Below are 22303 nucleotides of genomic sequence, written 5' to 3' on the forward strand. Positions count from 1 at the left end.
ACGCTTGACTTGAGAGAGGCAGAAAAAGGAGCCAATTATGAATTCAACATACCTACTCTGTGCCTTGTACTGTGGTAGATGTTAGATATGAAAAATACTTATGATTTGGTCCCTGTAAGCATATTTGAGAAAGAGAGGCAAGGAATTAATGGGTCCTAAATAAGGACTGAATGAGTCAAGAACACAGGTTTATATAGGGAGCTTAGCTGTGGAACAGAGGAGGAAGTCTTTTCCTCTGGAAATGAAAGAAAAAAGGAGGGTGACGAAGGATACAGAAAAATTTTGAGGTAGCAACAAGGGTGCATTTTGTTTTTAGTCAAAAGAAAGGAAGATGTGATTCTAGAACAGTGCTTATTAAACTTTAATATGCATGTGGATTGACTCAGGATCTTGTTAAAATACAGAATCTGATTCAGTTTGTCTGGGATGGGATCTGAGACTACATGTCTAATAAGCTCCTAGGTGTTGCTGATGCTCTGGTTTGTGAACCACATTTTGAGAGCAGCTCTAATAATTAAGCTTCCATATTCTGGTAAACTAAGAGGTAAGCTGAAAATGGAAAATTATGGGTCCGGGATCTGAAGAATATGGGAAAGGTTTAGAATACTTAATATGACAAATTTGAAGGTAAAAATTATTAACCTGCAGTAATGTATTTGTTGTGAATTCATTCTAATGAGGCTTTTCTTGGATGTTCAGTTGTTTCTAATAAGTAGTTTTTGATTTTCTTTTTAAAATATGATTGGAGTATCTGAAGGAGAAAAACTCTTAGTTTAAGCATGTCAAAACCATGAACAATCCTGAAAGCATATCTGATGTCAGTATAGATGTTAGTTTCCAAGAAGTACTCACTGATTTTCTTTTTTCTTTTTAAATTTTTTAAAAATAATCTTTGTGTCCACCCTTGGGTCTGAACTCATGACCCCAAAATCGAGAGTCACATGCTCTACCTACTGAGCCACCCCAGAGCCCCTGATTTTTTTTTTCTTTTAGATTTTATTGAAGGTTTAAAGAATTTGAAAAACTTTTAGTTTTAATGCTTGTCAAAATCCTGAACAGCACTGAAGCATATCTATTGTCAGTGTGGATGATCTATTTAAAAACTTAAAAATAATTTTAAAATAAATTTTAAAAAATAAACCTTAAAAACATATTAAATAAGGTAATGTATGTTTATATGTTTTTTTCACCTTAAAAAAAAGCTGTAACAGTGCCCTTGATAAATGGACAGCATGTATCCATTGCCTTGTGTACATTTTTTTTTTTACAGTTTATTTATTTATTTTTGAGAGAGAGAGGGAGAGCAGAGGAGGGGCAGAGAGAGAGGATCTCAGGCAGGCTCCACACTATCAGCGTGGAGCTCAATGTGGGGCTTGAACTCAAAAACCGTGAGATCATGACCTGAGCCAAAACCAAGAGTCTGATGCTTAACTGACGAACCCACCCAGGCACCCCTTCTTGTGTACATATTTTTATCTCTCTGTAATTTTTTTACCTAGAGCCTTGTCAGCTGTATGTATTAAATACAACCTTACACAAAGAAACCAGCTGTGTTTCCTCATAGATGCAGAAAAAAAAAAGGCATATAACCAAGAATTATCTTTCATTCTCTCTAAGAGTACACATTTCATATCCTTTTATGGTGATTTAAGTAGCAATAATAAACATGTATTTAATGTCATCCAAAGGTATTTATAGATCTTTTAATCTGTTTATTTGATGGTTATTCTATAATGTATAAGAGAAAAGGGTAAATTAAAAACATTTAATGATCAGTGATTTGAATTTTTATCTTAATTAGAAATTCTAAAGATTTTTCATTAATTCAATTTTATATTAGTCTAAAATAACATTAAGGGTTTGAAAACTACAACACAAGGCAATATATTAATCATTGTAGGATTTATGGCATTATAGGAGTTGATCCCTTTTAATAAAGATATTATGTATTATAAAATTTAATTGAACTCATGATTTTACAATTTTATATTTTGAAAAGTGAAGCCAGTGGAGGACATTTGAGAAATTTAAGTTAGTTAGGCTTTTCCTGAGAAGATAGGTTCAAGTTTGCACAAACAATTATATCATATTAATATTATTTTACATGGTGATAAAATCTGGGCAAAGACAAATAACTGTCTTTAAGTGAGTTTTATTTGTCCAAGGATTTTATATGAACTTTTCCTGTGTAATTAATTATATACCAGATATTAAAACTTTAAAGTTTAAGAACATTTTTTTTCTTGGTTAACCAAGGACATTAATTAAACTCACAGCTAGTCTTTGTTTTTCCTTGAATGTACATCTTGTGGCAAGACCATTGTTTTCCTTACACAGTACATTCAAACCATAAAAAGTAAAGAAATCTCAGAAGTCTCTGGGTTTTTTTCATTTAATGTGAAATAAGCACTCACCCTTTTAATAATGATTTTAGTATGCTAACTGAAATAAGATCTTGTTTCAGTTTATTTTATTCTGATAGATTAATACAGTCTATACATAGACATGATATACCAATCTGTTTGCTCGAAAAATATTTTGTATTCATAAAATGGAAAAATTTTACCCTCCAAGAACTTAGAGAATGTAATTATGATAAAGCAGCAAAAAACCCCAAAAACACTTAATCATCATTAGATTCATCATTGCTGAGTATGTTGGTTTTAAATATATTACCACAAATTCTTTGAGATTCTTTCCTTGAAGAGTTACAATCCAGTTCCCTTCTACTTGCATGTGTCTGACTTAATGACTTACTTTTAACAAATAAAGTAGAGATCATGGTGTGTGACTTCAGAAACTAGGTCATAAAAAGGCACTGCAGCTTCCATCTTGGTTGTGTTTTCCTCGAATCTCTTGCTTTGGAGGAAGCCAGCTGCCGTATCATGAGCAGTCCTCTGGAGAGACCCAGATGGCAAGGAACTGAAGCTTCCTGCTAGTAGCCATGGAGTGAAGTTCAGTGATCCTCCAGTCTCAGTTAGGGCTTCAGTTGACAACAGCCTAGCCGATATCTTGATTGCAGCCTCAAGAGATTAGAACCATCCAGTTAAGCCACTTGTAAATTTGTGATCCACAGAAAGAAAGATAATGAATGTTCATTGTTTTAAGGTACTATACTTTGGGATAATGCATTATATGGCCAAAGATAACTAATAGACTAAGAATTGTGATTTGCAGGAATTTGGAGAGATATTATATTTCTAATGTCCGTATCTTGTAAAATAAAGTCATTGAGTTTTCTTAGTTTTTAAAAAAGCTAAACTTACTTGAAGTTTAGAAAACTATTAAATATTGTTTTGTTTGGCTTTTGGAAACCATCATTTTTCTGAGTGTCTAATTTATAATTAAGTTTCTTTACTGTCCTTTCTTTTGCTTCAGAATTCCAAATTAATATTAACTTGCAGTTACTCAGTTATTTAGAGATACTGAAGAAAGCTGACCATTGAACGTTAAGATCTTGTTTCCTTTCATCTTTGGTATAGGAATTTGATTTTTTTGTAGATATTGACAGGTATTCACCCCATTATAAGTAAACATGAAGAAACCTTAAGCTTTGGATGGGGAAAGAAAGCTCTGGCTATTAGAGTAATGGAGCTTATATCAGCACATTTAAAAACAAACATAAACAGAACACACCAATAAGGAAATGAGATTGCAGATTCCCAGTTAGCTGCCATCTGCCCAGGATACTGTCATCTGGCAGAAATCACATAATAGGTCATAAAATCAAAACCCATTTCCTCCACTGCTGCCATCTGTGTGGAAACTATTGTCCATGTGTTCAGTTATAGTCAGAACCAGAAAGAGGCTTTATGAGCAGGAGCTATGTCACTCAATCAGTTATATGAAGAAAGGTTAACTGAGGACTCAAGGGCCCAAGTCTCAGAAAAGGTGCACTTTCAGGCCATGTGTTTGATTCCCACGTTAGGACCCAGAAAGTCAGCACATCAGCAAGATCTCCAGAAATAAACATCAAGGAGTCAGAAATAGTTGGTTTGTTATTTTGCAATGTAATTTGTTTTCTTATATGTAACAGAGTCCTCTAATTGGCTAAATAAAGGAAAAATGAGAAATAGTCTTGTCTGCATATTTTGTGGGAAAACTGATAGCTGACAGTTACAAAAAGTTCAGTTTGGGTATTCTCTAAGGATATTAAAGAAACCACTTTGGTTGTTTTAAAAAGATATTTTAGCTGTATAACATATGTGACAGTATTTCTAAGGTCTGCCAGTCTCCTTCAGTCGGTACTGCTACCTTAAGCCAGGTATGCCCCATTTCCCTGGTTGAAATGTCTTCCTTATCACTTGAAACAAAGTCTTTTGGAAGCAACCCAAATGTCCCATTATAGGAGAATGGCATATCTAGTCAGTGGACCATTATATAGCCTTTAAAAATGAACAAGGATATGTGCACAACAATGTTCACTACAAGATAGTAATAGTGAAAAGCTGTGACAAAGAAAAGGTCCATCCATAGGGAACTATGAGTCCAACAACAATGTAAAATGCTGGGCATCCATTAAAAATAATAAACAAGTATGTATGGATTAACATGGAAGGATGTCTGCAATATTGAGTACTTACTGTGTGTCAGAGTATTATGTGGTCCATTTTGTTTCTTAAAAATAGCTTGCTGAAGTATGTTTATATGTACAAGAAGACCTGTTAACAGAGTTTATCAGAATTCTTTTTTTTTTTTTTTAATGTTTATTTTTGACAGAGAGAGAGAGAGAGAGAGAGAGGCAGAGCATGAGGGGGGAGGGGCAGAGAGACAGGGAGACACAGAATCTGAAGCAGGCTCCAGGCTCTGAGCTGTCAGCACAGAGCCCAACCCAGGGCTTGAACTCACGGACTGTGAGATCATGACCTGAGCCGAAGTCGGACGCTAAACCAACTGAGCCACCCAGGCGCCCCTATCAGTAGAATTCTAATGAAAGAGGTACCAAAGAATTGGACTTTATATCTTATTTACTTCTATATTTTTTGCATTTTTTTTACAATAAGCAGTTTACTACTTTTGTAATTAAAGTTTATAGCATTTATAAGAAGTCTTAAAGACACGAGAAATACTTTTATGGTAATGTTAATTGCAAAAGTGGTATATAAAACTTCATATATATTAATACAACCATGTTTTCTTCAAGTGTGCGCAGAAAGTGACTTGAGGTGCGCCTGGGTGGCTCAGTCAGTTGAGTGTCTGACTCTTGATTTCAGCTCAGGTCATGATCTCATGATTAGTGAGTTTGAGCCCTGTTTGGAGTCTCTCTTTCTCTCTCTCTCTGTCTCTCTGTCCCTCCCCCACTTGCATGCACTCTCTGTCTCCCTGTCTCTCAAAATCAATAAACATTAAAAAACAAGTCATTTGAAAAAAACACAAAGATGTTTCAGCAGGAGACTATAGGTAGCTGGAATAAACTTTTTTAATGGTTACCATTAATGAGCAAGGTTGGAGTCCAGGTAAAAACCAGAAAGAAATGGTAGAAGATGAAAGGGTCCAGAAATTTTTATGTATGTATGCATGTATATATGTATGTAATCTGTATACACTATGGGGCTCCAAGTGACAACCCAAGATTAAGAGTTGCATGCTCTACAGACTGAGGCAGCCAGGCACACCTCCAAAAAAATTTTTTAAAAGATCCTTTTATTAAAAAATTATACAAGGAATTGGGGCACCTGGATGGCTCAGTCAGTAGAGCATGCAACTCTTGATCTTGGGGTTATGAGCTCAAGCCCCACATTGGGGAGTAGAGTTTACTTGAAAACACACACACACACACACACACACACACACACACACACGGAATCAAATGAAAAGTTAACAGTAGCAAGATTAAAATAATAAGACTCTAAATCTCAAATTGTTGTTAACATCGAGTATGAAGCTTACATTTTATAATACTTTGATTTTCTGTAACTCTAAGGAATTAAGAAATTAAATGAATTACATTTCAGATATTAACTTCAAAGACTGAAAACAGTCCATGTTTCTAAGAGTCCTAAGGTACTCTCAACAGACTGCTTCACATTTTATAAAATTAATTTTCAACTCTTTAAAAATATATTTGTGGGGCGCCTGGGTGGCTCAGTCGGTTAAGCGGCCGACTTCGGCTCAGGTCATGATCTCGCGGTCCGTGAGTTCGAGCCCCGCGTCGGGCTCTGTGCTGACAGCTCAGAGCCTGGAGCCTGTTTCAGATTCTGTGTCTCCCTCTCTCTGACCCTCCCCTGTTCATGCTCTGTCTCTCCCTGTCTCAAAAATAAATAAAACGTTAAAAAAAAAATTAAAAAAATATATATATATCTGTACTTTTTCTCTTTCACCCTAACTTCCTTTTCTCTTTAAAATTATTTTTAAGTTTGTTTATTTCTTTTTGAGAGAGAGAGCAAGTGGGGGAGGGGCAGAGAGGGAGAGAGAGACTCTCAAGCAGGCACCGCACTGTCAGCACAGAGTCCAGCGCAGGGCTGGAATCCACAAACTATGAGATCATGACCTGAGCAGAAACCAAGAGTCGGATGCCTAACCAACTGAGCCACCCAGGTGTCCTACTTCCTTTTTTCTTTAATTCATTATTTAGTCCCATGAAAGTTTATCCGTGAAAATCATCTGTCAACTTTTAAGAGAGACCCAAAAGGGTTTCATTGGTGTGTCCTATAGTCTGCCTTCAGATATGTGCATATTTTTTCCATAGCAAAACTTATTAATCTCTGACTGACTTCTGCATTCTTAAATTCCACAGTCACACACATTCTCCATCACTACCACCACCCCCAGTATCCCCATTCCCATCCTCACCACCACCACTAGTTGTTGTATGTATCTGGCATATACAGTAATGTTCTGTTCTCTAAGCAGAAATTAATCACAGAGTAAATCTAATATGTATTCCATACTGTAGGATTATTTCTGGATTTCTCACTATTTTAATGGACTTAGTATGTTCTTTTAATCAATCTAATCAGGAGTTGACCACAGTTTGTTTCATTTTTATTACACTTAATACAAACTACTATATAGTCAGTCATAGAAATTGTAATATACTTTGAGAAAGTAAAATCGGGTCTTTTTCATTTGGGGCATTGTTTATTTTTCACTGATATTTTCTTGGTTAATTTTTGAAAGTGTTAACTGGTTTTTCACAAATTTGATGAGGAAGAACATGTTATCTGAGGATCTGGTAGTTCATAGTTAAGTAACTAAGAAGTTTTCAAATAGACATCTTTAATTTTATTGTTTCTCATTATTGTTTGATACTTGGCAAAGTTTGCAAAGAAGCATATTGAGAAGGCTGATAGTTTACCACATGTCTAGATTTGATTGTGTCCGTAAGCTCCAAATAAATATATAGATAGTACAATTTTTGTTCACTTTTTTTTTAAAGTTTATTTATTTATTTAATGTAATCTCTACATGAAATGTGGGGCTCAAACTCACAACCCCAAGATCAAGAGTTGCATGATCTCTGACTGAGTCAGCCAGGCATATTCACTCAATTTTTTTAATGCTGTAGCCACATTGAACGTGAAATGATCTAGAACAATTGAGCTCATTATTGGTAAAGAAGTCTTGAACAGTTGAATAATGTTCTCATTTAGTTCTTTAGCTATGATTAGTTCTTTTACTTCAGAATTCTATTCTGGCTTTTGTACCTTAAGGATCAAAAGAGACATGTCAAAAAAAAATTGGAAACTATGAAGTACTAGGCTTGTATAAAGTATCACGTACTCAGTTTTAATTAAAAGTTCCCTCCTGAGGGAACCATGGTATAGGTTACCATGTGTATATTTTTATTTGATATTACTATCAGTATTCTATAGTAAGTAAGACTAGTAGAGTGGGGTGCTTGCTGGTTCAGTGACCTTCAGTTACCATTTACTATTTAATGCTCAAGAATATCATAGTGTGATAGTCTACACTGCTGAATGAGAAATGTGCTTTGCTCTACTCAACTTGTTTTTTAGATGTGTGTCCCTTTACATTCTTTTCCTTCCTAGCTGCCAGATGTGTACTTAAGGAAGTAAGGTACAGGGGAGTCTGAGTGGCTCAGTCGGTTAAGGTCTGATGCTTGGTTTCAGTTCAGGTCATAATCTCATCGTTTGTGTGTTCAAGACCCACATTGGGCTGTGTGCTGACAGCGCGGAGCCTGCTTGGGATTCTCTGTCTCCCTCTTTCCCTGTCCCTTCCTCACTCATGCTGTCTTTCAGAAATAAATAAATAAACATTTAAAACAAATGTACAGGAAAGAGATGGGATAAAGTAATAAGGAGGCAAAATTAGCATTTCTGTCATGGAATGAAAAATACTGTTGGTGTACCTACCATACTATATGTGGATGTTTATTTGTTTCATTGTATATTTGATAAATTTAATATTTTTCTTTTAGTCTGAATTTCATAATTGGGTCTAAGTTATTCTTTCATATTTATTACCAAGTAGATGTAACACAAATTTGTTAATTTATTATCCTCTTCTCATAGTTTTCAGCATACGATTTCATCCCATCTCCAAAATTAAAGCCCTCTCAAGGAATGCCAGTCAATGATGATTTATGTTTTAGCAGAAAAAGAGTGTCAAGAAACTTATTTCAGAATAGTCGGGATTATAACCCAGATTCTCTTCCTGTGTGTGTTGCTGGTAAGTAAAATGTTCAGGTAATAGACACGTTGAAACTAAGTTAAAGGTTTCTCTAAACTTAATAATTCATTCAAGAGCTCAAAGAATTTATAATCTAGTAGACAATTCAGATTCAATAAATATTTGTTATAGATCTGATAAGAATGGACACTTTGACATAATTGTATATATATGTATACTGCATATATGCATATATATATACATATATATGTATATATATATGCAGTAAAATTCCATAATATTTTTACACAAAAATGATTGTTATAATGATTGTGTAGTTTAATGTTTATTTAATAGAGAAAAAGAAATTCAAGAATATATCCAGTTATGCTCATACCATTACTTGGATTTTTATAAGGCTCATGCTTTCTGTACCATTGAGAGCTCTTATCTAGTCACACAGATTTAAAATAACTAGAAAATAAGACAACATATAACCTGATGCTAGACTGAGTGATATGAATTGTAAGTACTATTTAGGGATTTAAGAAAGGAAAATGTGATAGGTGTTGAAGTGGTTTAGGAAAGCTCCAGGAAAAGTTGGACTTGATCCTTCATCTGGTAGATGAAGGATAAAGGGGCTTAAAATATAGGGAGATAATTTTAAAAATCCCATACATAGAACTGTAAGGGATCCCTTGCTCAGGGATAACCTTATCTAGCCAAGGTAGAGGGAAAGAGATCTTAGAAATAAGCTTGGAAACCATGTGAATGCTGTGTTAGATGTTAAGAAAGAAAGTAGAATTCTGCAGTACAACTTTTTGTGCAATGTGTACTACAAATACTGGGAAGAAGAAAAGCTAGCACAAGAAACAACAGGTGTTGGCGGGGACAGGGAGAAAGGGGAACCCTCTTACACTGTTGGTGGGGATGCAAACTGGTGCAGCCCCCCTGGAAAACAGTATGGAGGTTCCTCAAAAAGTAAAAAATAGAACTACCCTATGATCCAGCAATTGCACTATGAGGTATTTACCCAAAGAATACAAAAACACTGATTTGAAGGGATACGTGCACCCCAATGTTTATAGCAGCATTATCAACAGTAGCCAAATAATGGAAAAAGCCCAAATGTCCATCAACTGATGAATGGATAAAGAAGATATGGTATATACACACAATGAAATATTACTCAACCATCAAAAAGAATGAAATTTTGCCATTTGCAATGACATGGATGGAGCTGGAATGTATTATGCTAAGCAAATTGAGTCAGTCAGAGAAAGACAAATACCATTATTATTTTACTCATATGTAAAATTTAAGAAACAAAACAGAGGAACATGGGGGAAAACATAAGAGAGGCAAATCAGGAAACAGAATCTTAACTATAGAGAACAAATTGAAGGTTACCAGTGGGGAGGGGGGTGGGGAGATGTGAATTAAGGAGGGCATTTGTTGGTATGAGCTCTGGCTATTGTATGTACGTGATGAATCACTACATTCTACTCCTGAAACTAATAGTACACTGCATGTTAACTAACTGGAATTTAAATAAAAACTTGAGGGAAAAAAAAAAAGGAAAGTCAGGTCTGGGGAAATGTTCCATAGCGAGAGGAGGGAACATGTAGGAAGAAACTGTTTTTGTGTGTATTTTTCAATATACCTTTCTTTGTACTTTTCCAGTCTCTCTTCTGTTCTTTAACCCCTGATACCAATCAGATATACCAACAGCAAAAACTTTCCCTTTCTTCCTGCCTGGCTTACTGTACATTTACCCCTGTATTTATTCCCACACAAATGAAATCAGTATTTCTGAAATTAGATGTATTCATGAAGTAAAGTTAACGTTTACTTTTATGTTTTTCTCTTCCTTCCTTCCTTCCAAAGGCAGTACTGGGACTCATCAGACAAATGTTTCTGGGAAATGTGGACAACTTGGATTTTCACAGATATGTGGGAAAACTGGCAGTGTGGACTCTGACTTACAGTACCTGGGGACAACTAATAGTCATCAAGATAAAGGTTTAAATTCCAACTTAATTTGGATGTAAATGATTTATAAATATTAAGGGAGGTTTCCAAATCTAGTTTATATATTATTTTGTGTAATTATATTCACTACAGGAAAGAAAAACATGTTATATTTTTAATAAAAATCTTAATAACATATTTTCATAGTTGTAACCCTAAAATGTTAGTTTTAATAATCTTCGTACATATATATGACTGATGAAAATTAGAGAGTTTAGAAATTCATGGTGGAGATGAGCATTTTAATACCAAGTAATTAAAAATGTTTTTCATTAAGAAGTACTGTGTTAGCAGAAGACCATTATTTTCCATAGCAGTTTTAACTTTGACATACCCTTTTAGGTATCCTGTATTTTTTTTTTTTTTTTGAGGTTAGGAAATGCTTAACAATAAAATTTATTTTTTTTTCCAATATATGAAATTTATTGTCAAATTGGTTTCCATACAACACCCAGTGCTCATCCCAAAAGGTGCCCTCCTCAATAAGGTATCCTGTATTTTTAAGGATAGAAGGAAGAAAACCATTTCTTCCACAGATAGAAGGAAGAAAACCATATAAATATGTCAACAGATGCAGTTAAAATTCAACATCAGTTGGTATGATTACCAAGTTATAACAAACTACAAATAACTTTTTTAACCTGATTATGTCTGCTAATGCCTATAGCAACTATATTTAGTAGTGAAATATTAGAATAAGACAAAAATGCTCACTGTTACCATTGCTATTGAACATTGAATTACTAATCCCTGTAGTATTTATTGAGAAGCAGGCATTGTTCTAGAATCTAAAGATCAAAATCTAGTAGAAGAGGAAATAATAAAGGAATGATAAGAATAGTAGTGACTGCTATGAAGAAAAATAAGGCAGGGTAAGAAGACAGAATGTGATAGGGAAAGTTTCTGTGAAGTAAAAATGTTCAGCAGAAAACTGAATGCAGTGAAGGAGGGACTTACGTGGATATCTGGAGAAAGAGCATTCCAGGAAGAGAGAACAATCAAAGTATAAATGCTCTGGAGGCGCCTGAGTGACTCAGTTGGTTGAGTGGCCCATTCTTGGTTTTGGCTCAGGCTATGATCTCTTGGGTTTTTGAGTTTAAGCCCTGTGTTGGGCTCTGTGCTGACATCGCAGAGCCTGCTTGAGATTCTTCTCTCGCCCTCTCTCTCTGCTCTTCCCCTGCTCACGCTCTCTCTCTGTCTCTCTTAAAATAAATAAGTAAATTTAAAAAAAAAGTACAAGTGCTCTGAAGCAGGCTTATTGAAGAAATATCCAGGTCAATGAAATGAGTGAGGGGGAGAATAATTTTAGGCAATAACATGGGGCCTTATTGGACATAGTAAGAATTTGGGATTTTATTCTGAATGGGGTAGGAAATCACAGTAGGTTTTTGAGGGAAAAAAAGGGGGCATGATTTGACAATCTTTAAAAGGATCAGAGCTACTATGTAGAGAATAGGTTTGGTAGCAATAGGGGTAAGGTACAAAGCAAACCAGTTGGGATATGGAAGTTGTAAAGGTGAGAGATGATATGGTTTGTATTAGAAAGGAAGCAATGAAAGTGATGAGAAGTAGTTGGATTCTGATATACAAGGTGGCTGTGAAGTTTGGAAACATGGGTAATTTTATTTTATAATGTATGCTAATGTAATATGAATAAGCCATTTATTCTGTATTCACCAAAGTTTTCAGAATCAGTAATCACCATGTGTTGTTAATGTAGAGCCAAAAAGAATTACTAATGGATTAGATGTGAAGTTTGTGAGAAGAGAGGAGTCAAGGATGAGTCCAGTGTTGGTGGTCTAAACAACTTAAAGAATAGAGCTGCCATTTACCTAGAAGCAGAAGATTAGGAAAAGAATAGATTTGACTGATAAATCAAGAGCTTTGTTTTGAACATGTTAAGTTTGGGACATCTGTCTCTTAAAGAAGATGTTGAGTGACATTTTGATATTAAGTCTGGAAGCAAAGGAAAATCCATGCTAAAAACTTGGGAGTCATTGTACTTCCCGTGTAGGGAGAGTGTAGCTCAAAATTAAAAGTATAAAATTTGTAAAAAATAGAATAAAATAAAATTTGTAGAGGAATAAAGAAAAATTGTCATTACTCTCCGATAAAATGTGGTACAATGTGGTAATTAAGAACACTGGGAAGCCACAGTGCCTGGGTCTGTATCCCAGCTTTATGATTTCCTAGTGTGTGATGTTTAGCAATTTACTTATCCCTCTTTACATTTTTTCTTTTAATCTATAAGATTAGTACCTACCCCCAGAGGGTGTTATGAAGATTAAATTAGTTAATACACATGAAAAGTTTAGAATACCACTTGACATAGTAAAGTGCTCAATAAGCATTAGTTCTCATTGTTGCCATCTTTATCATTATTAATATTAATAGTTTATATAGAAAATCTAAAAGGATATACAGAAAACTCTTAAAATATTAGGCAGTTTAGCAAGGTTGCCAGATATAAACCAGAATATAAAGATCAATAAAGTTCTTAGATACAAGCAACTTTCAGAAAATATAATTTTTAAGAAAGAAATTAACAGTATGAACAAAATCTATGTGTGTATAGAAGTCTAACAAAAGATTTATATACCTTTTATTATGAAAGCTAAAATACATTTCTGAAACACATAAAAGAAGACCTAAATAAATTAAGGCTATCCCACATTTTTATTTTTATTTTATTTTATTTTTTTTAATTTTTAATTTTTTTATTTTTTATTTTTTTTTTTTTTTTTTAAATTTTTTTTAACGTTTATTTGTTTTTGAGACAGAGAGAGACAGAGCATGAACGGGGGAGGGACAGAGAGAGAGGGAGACACAGAATCGGAAGCAGGCTCCAGGCTCTGAGCCATCAGCCCAAAGCCCGACGCGGGGCTCGAACTCACGGACCGTGAGATCGTGACCTGAGCTGAAGTCGGAGGCTTAACCGACCGAGCCACCCAGGTGCCCCTTTTTATTTTTTATTTTTAACATTTATTTATTTTTGAGACAGAGGGAGACAGAGCATGAACGGGGGAGGGTCAGAGAGAGGGAGACACAGAATCTGAAACAGGCTCCAGGCTCTGAGCGGTCAGCACAGAGCAGGACGCGGGGCTTGAACTCACTGACCGTGAGATCATGACCTGAGCTGAAGTCGGCCGCTTAACCGACTGAGCCACCCAGGCGCCCCTATCCCACATTTTTAAATAGGGAGGCTGAATATCAGGAAAATGGCAGTTATTCTTAGATTGATCTGTAAATTCAGTGTCATTCCAATCAAAAATCCGACCAGGGTTCTTACATAGAACCTGACAGGCTGATTCTGAAATAAATATGAAAGAATGGAGGGTCAAGAATGGCCAAGATAATTCTAAGGAAGATAAAAAATGAGACATCCATCCTATTGGATAGCACTATGATAAATAAAACATTGTAATACTAGTGCAGGGATAGGCAAAATAGACTAATTGAACCAATAAGAAGCACGTAAGTGTGTATGTGTATACATACATATATACATATAGATATACACACACACACACACGTAGGAGCTTTATAGATGAAAGGAAAAGAAAGGACAGTTTATTTATTTTAACATGAAATGTATTGTTAAATTGATTTCTATACAACACCCAGTGTTCATCCCAACAGGTGTCGTTCTCAATACCCATCACCCACTTTCTCCTCCCTCCCACCCCCCATCAATCCTCAGTTTATTCTCAGTTTTTAAGAGTCTCTTAGGGTTTGGCTCCCTCCCTCTCTTTTTTTTTTCCTTCCCCTCCCTCATGGTCTTCTGTTGAGTTTCTCAAGATCCACATAAGAGTGAAAACATATGGTATCTGTCTTTCTCTGTGTGACTTATTTCACTTAGCATAACACTCTCCAGTTCCATCCACGTTGCTACAAAAGGCCATATTTCATTCAAGAAAGGACTGTTTAAAACATGGCACTAGGGGAGCCTGGGTGGCTCAGTCAGCTAAACGGCCGACTTTGGCTCAGGTGATGATCTCACAGTTCCTGGGTTCAAGCCCCACATCGGGCTCTCTGCTGTCAGCGCAGAGCCTGCTTTGGATCCTTGGTCTCCCTCTCTCTCTGCCCCTCCCCACTCTTTCTCTTGTTCTCTTTCAAAAATAAACATGAAGACCTGGCACTGGGAAAATTGTACTATCTATATAGAAGAAAGTTAAATTAGATCTTTACCTCACACTGCACAAAAAAGTAAATAAAATAAATGCCAGATGGGATAAAAACTTGAATGTGAAAAGCAAAAAACTTCAAAATCTTAGATGTGTATACATAAATAATATATTTTCTTTTGTTTTATTACAGCGTATGCTAGCCTAAATTTTGCCTCTAAGATACAACAGACATTTGGTACCCAAACAGAACGTACTTTGTCATACTCTGGTCTAAATCCAAGTCCAGGAGGCTTCATCCTTCCATCCTATCCTGTCTCATCACCTCGAACTAGTCCAAAGCACACATCTCTTACTGTATCTCCAAAGAAGTCTCAGGATAATTGCATTAATTTCTCTAATTCCTGGCCTCTTAAAAGCTTTGAGGGACTACCAAAGCCAAGTCCACAGAAAAAGCTTGTCAGCCAAAAATCGTCTGACCCTCCAGGTATAAATGACGGTAAAAATTAATACTTTGTTCAAATTTTCGTGTGTTTTTGAATTACTACTTTGGAGTTAGGGTTGTTTAATCTTTAAAAGCTGGTAAACTGCATTTATGTTAAATAGTTCAAACCTGTAATATAAAATTGAATTGAGGGGTGCCTGGGTGGCTCAGTCGGTTAAGTGTCTGCCTTCGGCTATGTCATGATCTCACAGTTCATGAGTTTGAGCCCGGCATCGGGCTCTGTGCTGACAGCTCGAAGCCTGGAGCCTGCTTGGGATTCTGTATCCCCCTCTCTCTGCCCTTCCCCTGCTCACACTCTCTGTCTCTCTCTCTCAAAAATAAATAAACATTAAAAAAATTTTTTTTAATTGAATTGAGGGGCATCTGGGTGGCTCATTTGGTTAAGCATCCAACTCTTGATTTCGGCTCAGGTCATGATCTCGTAGTTTGTGGGCTCAAGCCCTGTGTCAGGCTGTGCAGCTGACATTGTGGAGCCTACTTGGGATTCTCTCTCTCCCTCTTTGCCCCTCCCCCTTGCATGCATGTGTGCTCTCTCTCCCTCTTCTCCCTCTGTCTCAAGATAAATAAACATTAAAAAAAATAAAATTCAATTGACATTGTCATTTCTTAGTTTTCTACTTCAGAATCCTTTTTCAAAACTATGCAACTAATAATGCTTTGTAATGAGCATGAACAGCCTAAGAGCCCAGTAACAAATTTTCACTTTAGAAATAAAAAATGCCATTCATATAATTACTATAATTATTGTTTAGTATCCATTTATTCTACATTTTTTGAATGCTTAGTATATGTTAAAATTATTTTAAGTTTTCTAGTATTTGTTATAAATTAAAATATCCTTAACAATAGCCCTCTCCAAAATAATGAAATTGGCATATAAATTTATTCAAGACAGATCCAATTTCAAAATAAGTCTAGTAAAGGCGACCCCTATATCCCACATACTTTCTTATTCCCAATCTCTGCAGTAAGATGTTCCAGTTCATAACTGATTGCGGTGCCTGGCTGACTCAGTAGAGCATGTGACTCTTGATCTTGGAGTTGTAAGTTCAAGCCCCGCGTTGGGTGTAGAGATTACTCAAAAACAAAATCTTACAAACAAACAACAAAAAAAGATGTTCTACCTTTAAACTACCCCACAACACTGATGTTCTAGTTTATAACATGACCAAGGGCAATTTATCGCATGGTCAGTCAATTTTATCACTTATTCTTAGCACTGAACCTTCATTTTCTGCATTAATTTCTTTCTATGTTTGTCTTTCCTCTAAGATCAAATATTTGTATTGAAAGCTGAAAAATTATTCAGTTTGTTCTCCTAATGCCTGGCATTAATGTTTTGCGTATAGTACTCATTCAAATGTTGTGTATGTAATTAAATGAAGATCGGAAATAGCCCCTGTGGCTTATTTAGGGACATACAGACTTTTCCGTACAAATATCAGTTATGATAATGTTTATGAAGACAGAAATTTTACTTGGTGTATATAGTATTTTTATCTAATATGAAAGAAATTCTGGTGACTCAGTTTTGTTATATTTGTTAGGGGACCCTGATACTTTGACCTCACTTTAAATAGTAATCTTCACTCCTAATAAAAAAAGTGTATTTTTTAATTTAAAAACATTGTATTCCAAACACTTGTGATTATAACTTCAACTTCTCTGAAATTTAAAAAAAAAAAAGTAAAATCTATTTCTTTTCATGCAGGAGAAAATTCTCAAGAAAAACTATCTCCAGTTCAACTTACCCCTGCCTTGGTGAGATCACCATCTTCCCGCCGAGGCCTAAATGGGACCAAACCTGTCCCTCCCATACCAAGGGGAATCAGCCTTTTGCCTGATAAAGCTGACTTAAGCACAGTGGGACCCAAAAAGAAAGAACCTGATGATATTTGGAAGAGTGAAAAAGATAGTCTTACAATCGATCTTTCAGAATTGGATATCAGAGATAAAGATTTGGATCAAGAAGAGGTTAGAGCCAAATATCACTTTTAATAGTTTTAAAATGCTTGTAATTTTCTATAATACAATAGCTGTCATTTAAGGAAAAATCATACTTTTTAATTCCGTAACATGTTTTCTTTTTTATAAAAATATTTCATGATCCTTATAGAAAATGTAAAAACTGTAGTGAAATATTAGAAAATTCATCACACCAAATCCCACTACCCAGAATGATTTGCCATTAACATTCTAATGTGTTTCCTCTATTTCTTCTGTGCATATTTTATTTCTTTTTAAATTAAAAGTATGAGTAATATAGCAATATACCCATGCACTAACCCCTCCCAAATGAAAAATTTGCATATTTGTTTCCTATTTTTTAAATAAATGAAACATAACATAGTTCCCTCCCCAATCCAGTTCCTCTCCTTCCTTCACCACAGTCAACTACTATCACCATTAATTTGTATTTTATGTATTTTTGTACTCTTAATATATTAATACTTTGGTATTTATGATATAATCATAATTGATTTTGGGTTATTCCTAGTCTTTTTGTTGTTGTGAACAATGGTGCATTGAACATTCCTGAGTATGTCTGTTATGCATATGTACAAGTTTATTATTATGAAAATGAAATCATATACTCATCTCTGAGTATATACTATATTTTTATACTATAAAAATCTATTGCCAAGGGGCGCCTGGGTGGCGCAGTTGGTTAAGCGTCAGACTTCAGCCAGGTCACTATCTCGCGGTCCGTGAGTTCGAGCCCCGCGTCAGGCTCTGGGCTGATGGCTCGGAGCCTGGAGCCTGCTTCAGATTCTGTGTCTCCCTCTCTCTCTGACCCTCCCCCGTTCATGCTCTGTCTCTCTCTGTCCCAAAAATAAATTAAAAACGTTGAAAAAAAAAATCTATTGCCAATATGACAACTCTGTACATACTAATTATGTCAGAGAAGGAATGTTGTTGCTATATTGTTGATTCAGAACACTATTTCCATAGATACTTCCTTTTTATCCTATCAGTCTGCCTGATGTCAGATTTTAAAAAGTGTTTACATTAAATATATAAACTGAAACATTCAATGATGATATTTTGTGGTCTTAATTTTTGCCAATTTTTAAGATATAAGCATCATTACTGATAATTTGCTCAATAAAATAAAGTTAATATTAACACATCCTCACCTTAAAAGCATTTCTTTAATATTAAGCATGCATACCAAAATTGGTTCTTAATGAATTAATTAGTTATTCTAACTTCTAACTGCTTGTAAAATCTCCCCCCCCCCCCACAAGTTGTATTTCACTGGTACTAGGAAGAGAATTCATTTAAAGGGAAGAAAGTTACAGAAGAGGCATTTTCCTACATAATTCATAAGTTTCATTTGACACTATATATTTTTGCATTGTTTTTGTGAAAGCTTAAAAATTGCCCTTTTTCTTTTAGTGAATAATTGAAAGGGTTATTTCTTTTACATAATTATTGATAAATATTGGAGATAGTACTGTTTTTAAATATTTAGCCTTCCGAGGATTTACTAGGGAAGTGGCTGTATAGTTGCATCAACCATTATAATCGTTACAATCAAAATGTAAGTAAAACATAGTTTATGTATGTTTTTGTGTTCCTTAATTCATTCAAGGTTCTATTTCCAAATGTAATATATTAGTTTGTAATGGCAGTTTCTAGTCTACATTTCTAGAGATACTTGGCTTCAGAAGTCACATACAATGATCTGTTATTCTCTGAACCCTAACATTGGCAAGCTGGATGTAAACTTCAAATTTTAGAAAAATGATCACTTTTCACAGAATTTTGAAATGGCTACATTCACACATAAATGACTTAAGATTAGCTAACCCTCTATGACTTCAACTCTGATGTCTACCATCTGATTCAATGATTCCTTTACTGATTAACTTATATTAGTCATTGTGCTCAGTGATGCAAATATCATGGTAAATAATAAATAGCTTGAGATCCTTCCTCTTAAGGAGTTTACAGTCTTGTTAATAAATTGGTCGTGATAAAATATGTATTTTTACTCTGTACAGATATGTTAATATCCATCTTGTTAGTACCAGACTGGAGAGTGGCTAGCTAGGTATAGTGAATAAAATTTAAATACTAAGGATAACTTTTACTCATATAAATGTGTTGTAAAGTTAATTGTTTCTATTTTTTTTTCTTAGATGCAGAGCTCTCTTAGGTCCCTTCGTAATAGTGCAGCTAAGAAAAGAGCAAAACTGAGTGGCAGTACTCCTGATCTTGAAAGCCCTGATTCTGCAATTAAGCTTGACTTGACTGTGGACTCACCATCTCGATCTTCCTCTCCAAACATCAGCTCTTATAGTGAAAGTGGAGTTTACAGCCAAGAATCACTGACTTCTTCTTTGTCTACAACTCCTCAGGGGAAGAGAATAATGTATTTAATTTTTTTGACATGTTAAATGAATGCTAATGTTTAATTTGTAGTCTGATCCCTAATATCATATTTGAAAAAAAAGCTTTAAAACTATTTATTTTCTAGTTTGTAAAATGTTGAAGTCCATTTAAAAGAAAGGTTTACAGGTATTACCTTGCTTGGCGTTGGTTTGGGATGGGTGGAGAGAGACAACACAGCCACAGCTGTAACCTAGAAAACCTATATTAATATAAGCCCTTATTCCCCAAGCCCTACTTGTTCCCCTGCCTATCTAACATTTATCCTAATATTCCTTGTTCTTTAACTCCTTTCTGAATCATTGACACTTTTGCAGCGGACCTATAGCTGATGTTACTGCTTTCATTCAAAACTCAGCACCAATTTCCTCTAATTTGTAGGTAAACTCCACCCAGCTGTTACCCCACTCTTGTATTTTGTTATTCCATTATCTTGTGGAAGCTCAGGAGGCCATGCCATAGCTTTTGCAGCCTCCTCAGGCGTCTTCTTGTAGCGGCTGTGGAATTAGAGTCCTAGTTGCCCCACACTGACAGAGAATTATTTTCTAGTACAGCCATTCAGCAAACTTTTTCACATTACCTCAGTAACCCCTAAGTCTTAATTAAATGGTAAACCCACCTTGATTTCTGGGGATTTCTGTGACTTTATTCTAGGATTTTGGGGAATCTCTTCCCTCTTTATTTTAGACAAGAACCTAAGAGTAGAATTGCTAGGTCATAGGGTAGATGTACATTTAACTTTTTAAATAACTGCTAAACAGTTTTCCAAGATGCTTGTACAGTTTTACACTCCCACTAGCAAAGTCTGAGGTGTTTCACATCCTTGTTTATATCTGTTGTTGTCATTCTTTTTACCTTTACTTTTCTTTGATTTTATCCTGAACCATGTTTATACACAGCTATCAGCCATGATTATTTAAAATTAAATTTAAATTATTTTCACTTACATGAACTGGAGTCTCTTAACAATGTATGTAACTAGAGACTGCATAATCAAAGGAGAGATGGTGTTCTATTAACTTTAATGGAAAAGGGTGTTTCATTTCAGCAGTCCATAGAATTAAACCAAATTTTTGTGTCCTGCTGTGAGAAGTTTATCTTATCCCATGATTTCATTCTCTACAGTTTTAACTTAAGTGGCATTTTATTTTGCAGTTGTAAATTTTTTTTTTACTGGAAATTATTTTGTTGTAATTACCTAGATAGAATAATGCAGTGTATTTACAAAATTAATTTGTAATTACCTAGATAGAATAATGCAGTGTATTTACAAAATTAATTATCTCACCAGCTACTTGGGCTGGTGAGATAACTGTGGTTACATTTAGTTACCAGATGTTTGAAATAGGTATTTATCTTTTAGATCTAAAGTCCTTCCCTTATCTTCTAGGAATGTGAAATTTTGTGTTAGATACTCCTACAGTTGCAAGGTCCTGTGAATAATTTGGAACCCAGTTGGGAAGAAATGTTCACTTTATACTTTAACATTCAGAATTCACTATTCCCTATATTGTCTCATGGAATTATTCTCTTCAGATATTGAACTCTGTGAGAAGGGGAGTTCAGTATGCCCTCATATCTGGACTAAATTACCTTTAATGAATTTCGTATTTCCACATTAAGTGTAATAGCTTATAGCTTATAAATTATAAGCTTATAGCTTATAATTTAAAGCAATTATTCTTAACCAGCTTGCATCTTGCCTTAAGAATAATGTCAAAGAAAGCCACTTCTACCCTATGTGGAGCTTTCATCTTTAAGTGGGTTTGGGAGGAAAAACTCTTAAGAGCCACTCTTTTAGAGACTGAAGTATTTTCTTTCACCTGAATGTAATGCGTGGCATAAATGTAAATTTTTTATTCTTTCTATTCTAAAGAAATTACTCTTTAAAAATGTTTAACATTGATTTCTCACTAGATCAATTAACAACTATGCCAACCCAACTAAGAATTGTACTCCTTTGTAAAATCTCTTCTTTATAATATCCATCACTGGCTTGGGGCGCCTGGGTGGCTCAGTCGGTTAAGCGTCTGACTTCAGCTCAGGTTGTGATCTCATGGTTCGTGGGTTCGAGCCCCGTGTCAGGCTCTGTGCTGGCAGCTCAGAGCCTGGAGTCTGCTTCGGATTCTGTGTCTCCCTCTCTCTCTTCCCCTCCCCTGCTCATGCTCTGTCTCTCTCTCAAAAATAAATAAACATTAAAACAAAATTATATCCATCACTGGCTTATTGATATTATGACACTTACTTGATTTAAAACAGTTCTTTTACATTCTAATTTAACATTCTTCAGTTGCTTTTTTTTGTAAAACATAGCCTGTAGGTCTTTATAATGTCAGAAAAGTGTGGGGCACCTGGGTGGCTCAGTCGGTTAAGTGTCTGACTTCAGCTCAGGGTATGATTTCATAACTCCTGGGTTCAAGCCCTGCATTGGGCTCTGTGCTGACAGCTCAGAGGCTGGAGCCTGCTCTTCAGATTCTGTGTCTCTGTTATCTCACTGCCCTTCCTCTGCTCGTGGTCTGTCTCTCTCTCTGTCTTTCTCAAAAATAAACGTTAGAAAAGAAAAGTATAACAAAGAATAATACAAGAAGGGGCACCTGGGTGACTCAGTCAGTTAAGCATCTGACTTGGACACAGCTCAGGTCATGATCTCATGGTTTCGTGAGTTCAAAGCCCCCCC

The 22303-nt window shown here is 35.3% G+C and overlaps 1 protein-coding gene across 2 annotated transcripts in view; it reads left to right on the plus strand.

Annotated features, from left to right (window-relative positions):
* TOGARAM1 (TOG array regulator of axonemal microtubules 1) overlaps positions 1-22303 on the plus strand; it is an 83113-nt gene that overhangs the window by 8501 nt on the left and 52309 nt on the right. For both annotated transcript variants that reach the window (XM_060619605.3, XM_060619604.3), the window contains exons 2-6: positions 8475-8631; positions 10459-10593; positions 14920-15213; positions 16943-17205; positions 19377-19609. In XM_060619605.3, coding sequence (XP_060475588.2) covers positions 8475-8631; positions 10459-10593; positions 14920-15213; positions 16943-17205; positions 19377-19609 — 1082 coding nt within the window. The remainder of the gene's footprint in view (positions 1-8474; positions 8632-10458; positions 10594-14919; positions 15214-16942; positions 17206-19376; positions 19610-22303) is intronic.

This window comes from Panthera onca, chromosome B3 (genome assembly GCF_046562875.1).
Source record: "Panthera onca isolate mPanOnc1 chromosome B3, mPanOnc1 haplotype 2, whole genome shotgun sequence".
NCBI classification, from domain to species: Eukaryota; Metazoa; Chordata; class Mammalia; order Carnivora; family Felidae; genus Panthera; species Panthera onca.